At 37.3% G+C, this 15,543-nt stretch overlaps 1 protein-coding gene across 14 annotated transcripts in view; it reads right to left on the bottom strand.

Moving 5' to 3' along the window:
• GRIA4 (glutamate ionotropic receptor AMPA type subunit 4) overlaps positions 1-15,543 on the bottom strand; it is a 374,556-nt gene that overhangs the window by 84,092 nt on the left and 274,921 nt on the right. For all 14 annotated transcript variants that reach the window (XM_077893287.1, XM_077893291.1, XM_077893289.1 and 11 more), the window contains exon 6: positions 7,781-7,834. In XM_077893287.1, the coding sequence (XP_077749413.1) occupies positions 7,781-7,834 (54 nt within the window). The remainder of the gene's footprint in view (positions 1-7,780; positions 7,835-15,543) is intronic.

Below are 15,543 nucleotides of genomic sequence, written 5' to 3'. Positions count from 1 at the left end.
GTGGGCTGTCATACATGACTTTTGTTATGTTGAGGTATGTTCCTTGTATACCCAGTTTTTATCATAAGATGATGTTGAATTTTGTCAAATGCTTTTTCTGCATCTAATGAAATGATCATGCGGTTTTTATCCTTTTGTTAATGTGGTGTATCACGGTGACTGAGTTGTGGATTTTAAGCCATCTTTGTATCTCTGGGATAAATCACTCTTGATGTTGGTATGATCCTGGTATAATCCTTTTAATATACTGTTGAATTTGATTTGCTAATGTTTTGTTGAGCATCGGTGCATCTATGTTCATCAGGGATATAAGGCTTTACTTTAGTTTTATTTTGTAGTGTCTGACTTTGATATTAGTGTAACACTGGATTTTTTTGTATATTTTTTTATTGGAGTTCGATTTGCCAACATATAGTAGAACACCCAGTGCTCATCCCATCAAGTGCCCCCCACAGTGCCCATCACCCAGTCACCCCGTCCCTCTGCCCACCTCCCCTTCCACCACCCCTTGTTCATTTCCCAGAGTTAGGAGTCTCTCATGTTCTGTCACCCTCTCTGGTATTTCATACTCATTTTCTCTCCTTTCGCTTTTAATCCCTTTCACTATTTTTTATATTCCCCATATGAATGAAACCATATAATGTTGGTTTTGGAAGTGTTCTTTCCTCTTCTATTTACTGGAATAATTTTAAAAGGTATTAATTCTTCTTTAAATGTTTGGTAGAATTTACTCATGAAACCACCTGGTCCTAGACTTTTTTGGTGGGGGTATTTTGATTACTGCTTCAAAGTTCTTATTATTAGTCTGTTTAAATTTTCTTTTTCACCATAATTCATGCATAGTAGGTTGGATGCTTCTAGAAGTTTATCTGGGTTCTTCAAGTATTCTTCTAATGTGACCGTGTATAATTGTTTATAGCATTTTCTTATGATCCTTAGTATTTGTATCATATGAGTTGTATCTTCTCATATTTCTTATTTTATTTAGTTAAGTCTTCTTTCTTCTTTTTTAGTATAGCTAAAGATTTGTTGATTTTGTTTACCTTTTCATAAACCAGCTCTCAATTTCATTGATCTAATGTGTTTTTAGTTTCTATTTCATTTCTTTTCACTCTGACCTTTGTTATTTCCTTTCTTCTACTAACTTGGAGCTTAGTTTCTTCTTTTTCTTGTATTTGAGGTATAGAGTTAGACTATTTAATATCTCTTTTCTCTTAATTTGGCATTTACCACCATAAACTTCTTTCTTAGACCTGCTTTTGCTCCATTCCACATGTTCTGGTATGTTACATATCCATTTTCACTTGTCTCAAGGTATTTTTAAATTTCTCTTTTAATTTCTTATTTAAGCCACTGGTTGTTCAAAAGCATTTGTTTAATCTCTGTATATTTGTAGATTTTTTAGTTTTCTTTTGGTAAGTGATTTCTAGCTTCAGATCTATGTGTCAGAAAGGATGCATGATATAATTTCAGTCTTCTTAAATTGATGAAGACTTATTTGGGGCCTAACATATGATCTATCCTGCAGGATGTTCCATATGTGCTTGAAAAGAATGTATATACTTCTGCTGTTAAGTGGAGTATTCTGTAGATATCTGTTAGGACTGTCTGGTCCAATAGGCAATTTAAATCCAGTGCCTTCTTGTTGATATTTTGCCTCAAGGATCTAGCCATTATTGAAAATGGGATTTGAAACAAGAAATCTAGTCAAGAAATTGGCAGAATACATGAACAGACATATCTTTAGAGACATACTAATGGCCAATAGATACATGAAGAAATGCTCAACATCACTCATTATCAGGGAAATACAAATCAAAACCACAGTGGGATATCACCTTCCACTAGAGAGAATGGCTTAAGTGAACAACACAGGAAACAACAAATGTTGGTGAGGAGTCAGAGAAAGGGAAACCCTCTTACACTGTTGGTGGGAATGAAAACTAGTGCAGCCACTCTGGAAAACAATATGGAGGTTCCTCAAAAAGTTAAAAACAGAGTTACCCTATGACCCAGAAATTACAGTACTAGGTATTTATCTAAAGGATACAAATGTAGTGATTTGAAGTAGCACATGCACCTCAATGTTTATAGCAGCAATGTCCATAATTGTCAAACTAAGGAAAAAGCCCAGATGTCCACCGACAGGTGAATGAATAAAGAAGAGGTGAAACACACACACACATACACACACACACAGAGGAATATTAGTCATTAAAAAGAATGAAATCTTTCCATTTGCAATGATATGGATGGAATGGGAGTGTATTATACTAAGTGAAATAAGTCAGTCAGAGAAATACCATATGATTTCATTCATATGTGGAATTTAAAAAATAAAACAGATGAATGTAGAGGAAGGGAAGGAAAAATAAGATAAAAACACAGAGAGAGAGGCAAACCATAAGAGACTCTTAACCCTAGGGAACAAACTGAAGGTTGCCGGAAGGAAAGGGGGTGGAGGATTGGGATAACTGGGTGACCAGCATGAAGGAGGGCACGTGATGTGATGAGTACTGGTGTTATATGAAACTGATGTATCGCTAAACTCTACCCTGAAACTAGTAATATACTCTATATTAATTAATCTTAATTTAAATTTTTAAAAAAGGAAACTGGGGTGATGAAGTTCCTTACTATTTTGGAGTTGCTGTCTATTTCTCTTTTCAGATCTGTTAATATTTGCTTTAGTATATATTTAGGTGCTCTGATATTGAGTACAAAAGTATATACAAATATTGTATTTTACTGATGAATTACTCCTTTACCATTAAAAAATGATATTCTTTGTCTCTTGTTATAGTTTCTGACTTTAAGTCAATTTGTCTGACATATCTATAGCTACTTCTTCTTTCCTCAGTTTCCATTTGCGTGGTCTTTCTTTTTTCCATTATTCCACTTTCAGTCTGTTTGTGTCCTTAAAGTTGAAATGAGTCTCTGTAGGCAATACAGAGTTGGGTCTTTTCTTTTTTCCTTTCTTTTTAAAATTCATTCAGCCACTCTATGTCTTTTGATTGCAGAACATAGTCCCTTTACATTTAAATAGATGTCGGTAGGAATAGACTTACTATAGACATTTTGTGAATTGTTTTCTAGCTGATTTGTAGTTTATTTTTCCTTTCATCCTCTCTTGTGCTTTCCTTTTGTGATTTGATGATTTTTGAGGTTGTATTTTTTTACAGAATAAATTCCTTTTTTTAAAGTTTTTATTTATTTGTTTATTCATGAAAGACACACACAGAGAAAGGCAGAGACACAGGCAGAGGGAGAAGCAAGCTCCATGCAAGGATCCCGATGTGGGAGTCGATCCTGGGTCTCCAGGATCACACCCCAGGCTGACGGCAGCGCTAAACCACTAAGCCACTGGGGCTGCCCAAGGTTGTATGTTTTGATTCGTTTCTCTTCATGTTTTGTGTTTCTTCTATAAGTTTTGCTTTGTGGTTATCATGAGGCTTTTATAAAACATCTTATAGCTATAACAGTCTATTTTAAACTGGAAACAACTAAACTTTGAATGCATACAAAAGCTCTACAATTCTCCATATTTCTCCCCACTTTTGTTTTTGATGTCACAATTTACATCTGGCTCACTCCCATTATAAAACCAGGTCATCAACCTATCTCTAAAAGATTGTACACATGCCTGGTGGCCTACTTATTACTGTTCCTACTCAAGGGATGGCTGGATCTCATAGCTGAACGTGCTTGTATTCATAAATCCCACAGGACTGTAGCGAATAATGAGGGAGTTCTTAACAGGTATATCTTTTTTTTTTTTTTTTCTTCTCTGATTGGGTGAATTCCACTGCCTTGTCTTCAAGTTGGCTAATCTTTCTTCCATCTATTCCAATCTGTTGTTGAATACCTCTACAGAATTTTGTAGTTAGTTTTTGTATTCCTCAACTCTGTGGTTTCTGTTTGGTATATCTTAAAATATTTTCTCACTCTTTGTTGAAATGCTTACTTTGTTAATACATTGCTCTCCTGACCTCAACAAGCATCTTTATGACTGTTATTTTGAACTCCATTGTGCAAATCACATATTTCAATTTCATTAAGATTTGTTTATGGAGATTTATTTTGTACTTTTGTTTGGAATGCATTTTCATTTTTCTTCATTTTTCTTGATTCTCTGTACTGGTTGGTTTCTACACATTAGATAATACACATACCTCTGCCAGTCTTGACACCCTGGTGTTGTATAGGAGATGACCCTCATCAAATTAGCACAGACTAAACTGTTGGTTGTCTCTTAAATCTGTGTGATTACTCAAGCAGCCTTCTTTGTTTAGTGGCTCCTAGTAGTGAGGGACCTGGCTGTGTCCCAAAGGAAAGAGTCAGAGTCAGCACCTAGATGCAGGCTGATTGTAAGATTGACTTTCAGGCAAGCAGCTTGTGAAATATACAGTCAAACCCATTTCAGGGAAAGACTGGGAAATGGGCATCTTGCCAGTTCCTTCTATGTTCAGCCCTGGGGAGATACCTGGGTGAGTACTCTCATGTGTACCTGTTAAGAACTACCTCATTATTTGCTACAGTCCTGTGGGATTTATGAATACAAGTACATTCAGCTATGAGATCCAGTCATCCCTTGAGTGGGAACAGTAATAGGCAGGCCACCAGGCATGTGTACAATCTTCTTCTAGAGACAAGTTGATGACCTGGTTTTGTAATGGAAGTGAGCCAGAGGGAGAATGTGACAGAAATATCCACCAGATCCCCTGAACTCCATGAGGAATCACAGCCAGCTCCTTAATGCAGGCAGCTCCTTAATGCAGATTCTTGCCTATGGGCTCTCAGGCAGCAGATTGTAAAGTAGGTAGTTAATTTCCTTTCAGGGAAAGATGGAGATGGGCATCTTTGCTTGATCCCTCTGTGCTAATAAGGCCTGTGGGGATAGTTACAATGAATCCTCATGAGCCCATTAAGAATTGTTTCTATTGTTTCTATAGTCCTGTGGGTCTTGTGGATGTATAACTCATCAACTTTCATAGATAGGTGTTCTATGGGCCTGTCTCTTGAGTGACAGCCTTAAAAGCTGGGGTGCTAAATGTATGGTCCAAATCCTCTGCTGCTCATGGAGAAGCTGGGAGCTAGGGATGGATGCCCTCCCGACTGTATGACACTGTGTTGGTATACACAGTTTTTATGAAAGAGTGTGTCTCAGCCTTTCCTACCCATTTCAATGTGGGTACTTTCTTAGTTGCCTGATGTGTAGGAGTCACTGAGCTAGATTCCAGATTTCTCTTGGAGGGATAACTCTGTGCGTATCTGTGGGAGGAGGGAAGTTCAGGAGCTTCCTATCTCTCCGTCTAGGTTCCTCCAACTAAACAGTCCTGCTGAATTGGTTATATAGCAGTTCCTCATTAATTGTAAATTGTAATTGGAAGTTATAAATGGAATTATTTTCTTAACTTCACTCTCAGAATGAGCATACAGAAATATACAATTTTTTATATTGACTTTCTATCCAAAACCCTGCTGAACCTACTTACTAGTTCTCATTAGATTTTTTTTTTACTAGATTTCTTAGGATTTTCTATTCAAAAATATCTTTTTTTTTCCAATCTGAATGTCTTTTTATTTCTTTTTCTTGCCCAATATCCCTTGCTAGAAGCTTCAGTATAATGTTCAACATAAATCATGAGGGAGCATCCTTGTTTTCCTGATCTTAGCAGGAAATTATTCAGCCTTTCAACATTAACTATATTAATATAATCTTTCTTTTGATAATGGATTTATTTCATATTTGGGAATATTCTGCAGTAGTTCTTTTTTTATTTTTTTATTTTTTAAATTTTTTTTTAAAATTTATTTATGATAGTCATACAGAGAGAGAGGGAGAGAGAGGCAGAGACATAGGCAGAGGGAGAAGCAGGCTCCATGCACCGGGAGCCTGATGTGGGATTCGATCCCGGGTCTCCAGGATCGCACCCTGGGCCAAAGGCAGGCACCAAACCGCTGGGCCACCCAGGGATCCCTGCAGTAGTTCTTAAGAACAAAAATCATTCTTGTTTTGGAAGTCACAGTTATTTAGAAATAAATGAATAAGTCAGGAAAGCATAATTAAAACAATATATTATAATGTAGATATGCACAAGTTACTGACCTAGTCATGTGTTACAATGATATCAAATACATATGGTAAAATCTTGTTTTTTTTTCTCTTAAAGATTTTACTTATTTATTTGAGAGAGAGAAAGAGAGTGGGCGAAAGAGCAGAGGGACACACAGACTCTGTGCTGAGTGTGGACTCCAACATGGGGCTTGATCCCACAACCCCACAATCACAACCCCAGCTGATATCAAGAGACAGACATTCAACTGATTGAGCCACCCAGGTACCCCTTGATTATGTGATGATTATATGCCCTAATACAAGCAAATATTTCTTTCTACTTCATATGGTGTTATTTAGTCATTACATAGATATCTTAAGTATGCTCTCATCTACTAGGGAAGTTTAAGACAGGCTCTGATAGCCATTCTTTCCATTTTGTACTAGTTTGTTGAAGTCAACAATTCATTTCTGGCATGACAGTCTATTGACTTTTTTTTCTTCTGAATTTCTTTGTTTGAAGGAAGGGATGTCAAAACCCTCTGTTTGTTAGAATTTCCTTGTATAATGTCATTGTGAGTGTACACATTCCAGAAACGTAAGTTTTTTGTCTTTAGTGATTAATATCAGGATATGCTAATTTTAAGAATTATATTTTTATAAAATATATTAAAATATCCAGACTACAGGCCTACTAAAAACAATGGGAAAGATAAGTCAACATTTCTCAGTATTTTCATAATAATCCATGAAGCTAGTGAAATCATACTTTATTCCAAAAACACCATGCAAGAAGAGTTGATAGTCTATTGCTGAATTTTAATATCTCAATTTCATAGTGTGATCCAGTTCACTAACAGCTAAAAATTCCTTCTCAGAGGGTGATGGCCCACTCACTACAAGACGAGAATTAAATCTGAATCTCTTTGCAGCCTTTGGTTCTTTCCCTGTGTTAAGGAAAAGATCCTCACCAAAGAAATACATAGTAGGAAAAGAGAAAAAGGAGAAAACCTTCTTAACTTCTCTTAAATAAACCACATCTGAGGTTAAGCCCTTGGGGCAGATGGCACTCTAATGAAGCAAGGAGAATGGGCCCCTATTTGGCTGCTTTCCCTCTACACTGCACAGTTAACAAGAAACACTTGGTGAGCCTTGGCAAGAAATCTAGAAGGATTTGCACTTTCAGGATTTTATACTAATGTGTATGTATCTTTTTCAATATAGGTCTATATATAACACAACATGAAAAGCTGACATAATTTTAAAAATATTTGGATTACTCCCAATCAAAAGACTTCCTTACAAATCTGTTTTAATCTTGCTTTTCTTAAAATCAGAGCACGAGGGTCATCAGTTTGATCATCCTTGTGATATCCTAAGTATTGGCAACCTTAATCCATACATTAAATTATGGTACATTAATCATTTATACAGATAAAAGACAATTATTTAATTTGTCAGGTGATATCATAGTAAAGCAAATATCATAATCACTTTTAAATGTGCTTTGGCAGATGTCAAACTAGTCTGCATCAACATATATTGAATTGCGCATTAGAAATATGATGACTACTGTATCAAAAATATTATCCTAGGTGTTATAAAAAGCTTAGTGAGTAATGTAGTTTACTCATTTACTGAAGTGTTATTTAAAGCACAGTTATTATAATCTGGAACGCTCGAGCAATTCTTATGAAAAAGAAAAAAACAGAGAGCTCTTACCAAGTTTGCAATGATGTAATGGTAGCCTTTTACATGCTTCCCAACACTCACAATCTGTGAAGATAGAAGGAAACAAGGAAAAACCAATTTAACTTTACTGAAGGGTATTTTTAAAAATAGAATTTTCACTATTTTAGCATAATTCCATGTGGAAACACGATGAGAAAATGTTACTTTTTCTTATAATTGAAGAAATTCATAAGCCACCTTAAAAATTGTGATTAAAGTAAAAAAAAAAAAAACCCAACACTCTAATTTCAATCATGCTGTATAAAAGAGCCTTCATTTACCAAACCTTGTTCAAAAAACTACTACTGGGGATCCCTGGGTGGCTCAGCAATTTAGCGCCTGCCTTCAGCCCAGGGTGTGATCCTGGAGACCCGGGATCGAGTCCCGCATCAGGTTCCCTGAATGGAGCCTGCTTCTCCCTCTGCCTGTGTCTCTGCCTCTCTCTCTCTCTCTCTGTCTCTCATGAATAAATAAATAAAATCTTTAAAAAAAAACAAAAGAAAACAAAACTACTACTCATGCTATAATTCCCTAGAAGAGAAAGAAATGGTTATGAAACAAACTAATGTATATATATATTACATATATATGTAATGTATGATAGGTTGTTAAGTGTCTTCTATTGTTAAGAATGATTTTCTATGAGTAGATTGGATTTTTGTCCTGAGCAGCAAGCAAGATTTTTCTGAGGCACAGTATCTGTGTTTAGATGCCTCTGATACTAGAGAATACTTAGTCAATTCCCACTTGCATATGGATAGAGCAGTATTTTATTGTAATCAAAAGAATAAAGACAAAACAACATCAAGAGACTTTTTCTCTGTTAGATTCATCATCTTTTTTCTAAGAATGTTTTTAGGAATGTTTCAGGAATTAGGAACTCAGAAATTTCTAACAGAGAAATATAGTTGCATTACAAGTGAAAACTCTTATTTTCTATAAAATTGATAATTCCTTCAATGAGAGAAAAATCTAATGACAATTACTGATGAGCCACTTTGTAACTTCATTTGTTCCTCAAAGTGGACAACACAATATATGAATTTCATGTACTTTCCTCATCAAAGAAAAAATTAAATTGTTTTTAGCATTTTAATAGCCTCTAAAAAGAATTCTTTGTAAATGGATGAGTTGTGTATGAAATAAAGGAAAATCCCTTTAAAGTCCAGAACATACGAATCATGATCAAAAAACAGAGCTTTGCACACATGCCATTGGTGAAATGGAGTCTCTATGCTCATCTTATCGTTTCTTTTAGGTCACAGCTAAGACTTCCTCTTTATTCTGATGGTTCTTCAATTTCATTATGATGGAATTTGGATTTTTACTTCTTACTATTTGTTTATATTGTTCAGGAATTGTTGTGCTTCCAGAATACAAGGATTTCCTTCAACGATTCTGGGAAATTCTTTATCAATTTCCTTGAAAACACCCCTTCAAAGATGTCTATGTTTGCTTCTAACAGATACTGCAGTGTTCGTTATTACTGATTCCCAGCTCACAGAGTGTGGTATAAATTCAAATTAAACTTACGATCTGCCTAAAGAGAGTAGTGATGACCACTTCTCACAGAAGGAGTCTGCCTTGCCACACTGAGCCTGGCCCCAGGCAGAAAACATTCAGGTGATTCCTTGTACAGGGAGCACATTGTTTTCTAGTTGTCTCTTTTAGTGGGTATCACTCTTCAAGAGTGTGGCTTAAAATCAGACCTGAGGTCTAACTTATTGCCTTGGCTGAGCCCAAAGTCCCTGTTCTTGGGTGAGCATTAAACCTCCAGTCAGGTTGCCCAATCTGGCAACTTCTGTGGGTGCAGTTGCCTTTCATTGCTGGCTCCAGAAGATTTTTCTTTCTCTCCGGGAAGCTCAACTATGCATTTGAAATGTTTTACGTAGCACGTCTGTATCTTTTATATTGCCCGATTTAGCCCACAGTTTATCTAAAGCTGAACATCCCTTGACAGTCTCACCATAAAGATGAGGACAAGCAATGCATGGATGGGATTGTAAACAAGGTCTGCTAAAGAAAGTGCTTAATTAGTCATCATATTGGATAACCCAAACCCAAGTGATTTAGCCCAGGTTGAGGAGGTGAGAGCACTGGTATTCTCTGGGGATCTCCAGGGGAGTGTGTGCAAAAGACAATTATCAAGGAACACCTGATGGCTATACTTAGGACACTATACTCTCTTACCGTGTCTCCAGAGCTTCACTATTGGACCTCAGCAGGGAGTGTTGCCACAGGACAATTCATTACTTCTCTCTTGCTGATTCACTGTAACTTTCTCTGGTGTGATGTTGTAAACCCTTCTGCACTCTCCTCAAGCACCCCTACTCATCCTGCCTCTTCTCCTCTCAAGGTTCTCAGCGTATGATTTCTCTGTGGCTGCAGTCAATAACCTCTCCCTTCTTCTAAAATTCTTTTCTTTTCTTTTTTTTTTAGATTTTATTTATTTATTTGAAAGAGAGCATGCATAGGCTGGGAGCAGCAGGCAGAGGCAGAGGGAGAAGCAGAATCTCTGCTCAGCAGGGAGTCCAACATGAGCCTGGATCCCAGAACCCTGAGATCATGACCTGAGCTGAAAGCAGATGCTTACCTGACTGAGCCACCCAGGTGCCCCTTTCTAGAATCATTTTAAAGATCTAACACTTGTAAGTGTTAAAAAATGTGGAACTGGCAGAAATTCTGCACTTGGTGTCTCCATAAGGAAATTACTGTCAGTTCTAGATTATCTAGTAAAGAACTGTAATAAATTAAAGCTTATGTAATATGTTTTCAAGGAATTAGAACTTATGGAACCACAAACAACCAAAAGTGACAAAAATCCTGGCAGAAAAGGCCTTGCAGAGCTTGATTTGCATCAACATGATGGGAACCCCAGGGCCCCAGGGAGCAGTGATCAGAGGATTTATTTACCTGGCTGGGGAGGCCAGAGAGAACACCGTTTTTTTGCTGAGCCAGATCCTGGCAGGGGGGAAATGAATGTGCCCTACAAACTGCTGTGAGGCCCTCACTGCTTCTGAACACTCCCCACCCCACCCTGACTGAGGTTAAGGCCAGATTTTGATCCCTCTGCCAAGCATCCAACACTAGATGGAATTTCTTTGTGGAAAAAAAAATCCAATTTATACTTCAATACTCTATAGTAAAGTGTCCTGCACCTAGAGTACTGGTTGCTTAAGTTCAAAAAAAAATTTTTAATTGTTGTGTGAAACTGACAGTGTCACAGATGTGTTTTTACATGGCTATCATCATCTCAACAAATGTGAAGACAACCTCCTGTTAAAAAACCAAAACAACAAAAACAAACCACCAAACAAATGAAAAATCAAAATCAGCAATCAGAGTGACTTGACTTTGGATGCAGATCAAACCTTGTGTCTTTGTATTTCTGATGTTTATTCTTTATAAAGAATGAAAGTGCACAGTGTGAGGGGAAAGACAGGAATATATAACAGCACAGGTATGTCTGTAGGGCCAGTGACTCACAGACACTACTGACCACCCACTCATGCTTTTCCTCTTACCACTTCAGTGCCTACTGCCACTCCTGCCAGTACCCGGATTTCTGTGACTTCTGGGTCTCCCTGGTCCCCCCACTTTACTCACAGTGCGGGGAGACAGGGGGCCATCAGAAGTGCCCGGGGAATGAACGCCCTCCTCCCGGCAGCCCTCCAACAATGACTGACAAGTGTGTTTGGCCCAGTTTTTTAAGGGAAAACAAGGCCCACGATGAGGACTTGGTTGCGATAATTAATTATGGCCTTTCATAAAGGTAAAAACATGTAGGAGTAGAGACTCTGTTTTCCTATTCTTTTTATCTTCTTAAAAGAGACAGAGGATGCAAATGGACAAAGAATAATTGACCAAGTATCTGTTCAGAGTTCTGAGGAACGGGTTAGGAAGAATATACAAGTTCCACTGACCATACGCTTTCAAAGGAGCCCATCGCTACCAGAATAAAACGCTTAAGAAATGGGACTAATTGGGCAACCCCGGTGGCGCAGCGGTTTAGCGCCGCCTGCAGCTCCAGCAGCCCAGGGCGTGATCCTGGAGACCCTGAATCAAGTCCCACATCAGGCCCTGCATGGAGCCTGCTTCTCCCTCTGCCTGTGTCTCTGCCTCTCTGCCTTTCTCTCTCTGTGCCCCTATGAATAAAAAAAAAAAAAAAAAAAAAAAATGGGACTAATTGATTCCTTTATTTTTTCTTGTTGTTTTTTTTTGTTGTTGTTGTTGTTTGTTTGTTTTTTTTTTTTTTAGGAGACAGTTGCTTAGAAGTATCTATGGTACTGGTCAAATGATTCAATTTTAAAATCAGACCCATGTATATTAATAGGGTAAATGCCTGATGCAGTCACTGCATTGTTTTAATGAATTATGGCATAGTCTTTATGACTGTGACTTCTAAATCTTTATTCATTTATTAAAATTAGGGAAGAATGAATCCAGGACACTTTTCTACCTTGACCCCACCTTTAAATAAATTTAGTTCAATAAATGTGTCCTATGTATAAGTTTAGGGTAAGGAGATTCAAGGCATATAAACCTAAGTAAATCGGTGCTGTTGGGATAAGAGTGTTTAAGTAATCTCTTAAGGGGATAGGCCTCAGGCAGAAATGACTAAGATGCAGACAGACTAAAGGGAGTACCATGGATTTTAAGATGTGGTATCATTTGGTTGGGAGAACAAGGTAATTTGAAAGACAGACAGATGTTAAATAAATATTGATGGAGTGGATGAATAAAGAAGTTAGCATATCAACACCCCAACACTAGTATATTAAGATCCATTTGAGACTTGTAAATGACGAGAGTTTGGCCTTTAGCCCTCAATCTAATTTTATGTGAATCCTTTATGTATCGATGGTTTATAAAGCATTCAGGGGTCTTTCTAGATGAGGGTTGCTGTGTATCACCTTGAACTACTATTACGAAGCTATGATCATTGTATTGAACAGTCTCCGAGCTGGAGACCTGCAACAGCACACCTGAGTATGAATTATTTTGGTTTTCCTTTTCTTTGATTTGGTAACTCAGCTGGAAATTCCTCTCCCAGCTGTTATCATGTTCCAGAGAATTCCACGACATGAGCAAAGCACTACAGTATAGTTGGTGGTGTTATGGACAGGATGCCTGGTAAATGTTGGAGACTTACTGTCACTCTCTCTAGTCCTTTGTTTCCATAGAAATCCCAAACCCCCAGATGTCCCTTGCATGTTGATCGTCAGGATGCTTCAAAATATTTTATTATAGATAAAATCAAAAGCTTTAGCTTATTTAGTTTACCTCAGTTTCACCAAAAGAAAAACATAAGGCAAAGGGCTTTTGCAAATGCACTGCAGAGTTATGACCCTGTAAGAAAAGAGGACTTTTACTTCTGGCGTGTGACTCACAGAGGGAGAGAAGAAAATAAAGAACCCCAGAACAAAAAGAACTAAGGCTATTTAGTGTGAGAAGAGATGAGGTGAGGGACAGGGAACTAGAACTCTCATCAAATGTTTTAGGATTAAGGGGCACATATATGCACATGTATACAAATGTATTTTTGTTCATCTGTACTTGAGGATGTCAGGAATAATAAACATTTCTAATTAGGACAAATTCACTTTTAGGGAAAAAGGAGTGGAAGAATGTTGCCTGTAAAGGGATGGCTATCTCTCAAAGTAATGATCTGATCTCTCGGTAGCAGCTGCCAGCAGGGGCTGACTGACTTCCAGTAAAAGATGAGGTAGAGCCCTTCTCAGATCTAAAGTCCTTTGTCTGTATGGCCAGTGGCTGTCACAGATGCTACTGGCTGCCCACCCATGCTTTTCCTCTTACCATTTCAGTGTCTACTGCTGTACCTGCTGGCACCAGGATTTTCATGACTTCCTGGTCTCCCTGGTCCCTCACTTTGCTCTCAGTGGGGAGGGCAGGGGGGCAAGGTCAGAAGTGCCTGGAATAGACGCCCTCCTTTCCTGCAGCCCTGGTGCATAAATATTCTAACATCCTTGCCAGAGGGAGGATTCTGATATGTGTGTTCTATTTACACTAATTTCAAATGACATTTACAATAATCTTCTAGTAATTTACATTAATTTCAAATGAGATTAAGCTTTGGTCACCCACGTGGTCATTTTCAGGATAAATGCACCTTTAATTGACTGCATTTCTCCAATGCTCTTTCAGTATGTTCTTCGTCTCATAAACCGATGGATTATACATAAATCTGTGTCTTAAGGTTTGCTTCTGGGGAAACCTAACTAAGACAGTCTCCAAATAAAAAAAAAAGAAATGAGCAATGTGGCAGTAAAATTAATAAGGGTAAAAAAGTCCCTAATCTCTGTGTATAGTCAGGGACTCAAGTTGCATAAAATGCCATGCTTTAATTTGGAAAAATTTCTCATATAGAGAAATAGAAATGAAACAGTGTCTTTATTTGATACCTTCTTTTTATTCCTGACATACGATTTTCCTCTTCATACTGTCTTTATATACCTTAAGGACACCTGTTCTTAGTACTAGTTTCTTTCCTTGACTATATTCCAAATGCAAACAAAACAAAACAAAACAAAACAAAAACCAACAACAAACCTTTGGTTTCATCCTTTCAGAATCTATGAAGATTGTAGATTGCCTTATATATACCTCTCCATACAGATGGCCCTTTAAGTGATATGATTTGAATGGTATTATAGAACAATGAGTAAAAACTAAGTGTTGAAATGCAGGTGTTTATTTCCTGCTTCAGGACACCTCATCTCATCATGGTAACTTCCAAGAGCTATAGAAAAGCACATTGTAGAGTGTATCCTTCTCTATTATGGCAGTTCCAAATTTCTATGTCCACAGAGCCTGAATATTATGATTCTCATCATGCTAACAGTGACCATCTCTTAGCAGAGATCCATTCTGATTTAATAGCATTTTAATTTAGTGATTGAACATATTTGCAAAGAGGCACAGAAGGTTCTATGGAATTTGTGATTAGGAATGTGAAATGCACATAATAGCTTGAAGGAACCAGTGAGCACCATGCTCTTCTTTAATTAAAGAGATATTTTGTGTGAAGCAATATTAAAAGTACTGCTAATGAGATGTAGGTGCAGGGGGGTAATCCTTTGCTTTCATAAACAAACATGTTCAATAAGTACAGTCATTAAGTAATGAGGCTGGGACTCCAGCCCGGATGTTTTGACTATAATTTTTTTTTCTCTACCCCAAGTCCTGAGGAACTTAGCAATCATAAAAATGACTTATTTGGGGCCAATTTTTATACATTTTTCATAAGAGCAAAATGAATCACAGATATTTATGACAACGACATTCTTTATCATATTAGATAGTTGATGAATGCTAAATGTGTTGATGAGAAAAACCAGCTTTCTCATAACAAAACAAAAGTTCCTTTCTTCAAATAATCTCCTGTCTGAACATATTGCTTGTTTGAATAACATTGTATATGCAAGGTTTTCCTACTCCCATTCTGCAGCAGACTGGGACGTGGCCACACAGATGGAGAGCTATCAGGTAAAAACACATCCAAATTTAGGTCCGCAAGTTCTTCTTATATGCATAATAAAGCTACTTAGCAGGAAAGCTTGAATAACTTGGATTCCGTTTTGTATAGCTTGTACTTTACCAGGTGTGTATCTCAAATGACAGTTCAGGTATACAGCCCACCTTTAATGTAAATCCAACTCAATCCAGTAGATAATTCTATTTATATGACAAACTTAAAGTGATCAGTTACAGGTTCAACTATGTACAGTACAGCT

This window comes from Canis aureus, chromosome 3 (assembly GCF_053574225.1).
Source record: "Canis aureus isolate CA01 chromosome 3, VMU_Caureus_v.1.0, whole genome shotgun sequence".
In the NCBI taxonomy this organism is placed as follows: Eukaryota; Metazoa; Chordata; class Mammalia; order Carnivora; family Canidae; genus Canis; species Canis aureus.
This window is presented reverse-complemented; position numbering and strand designations above follow the sequence as displayed.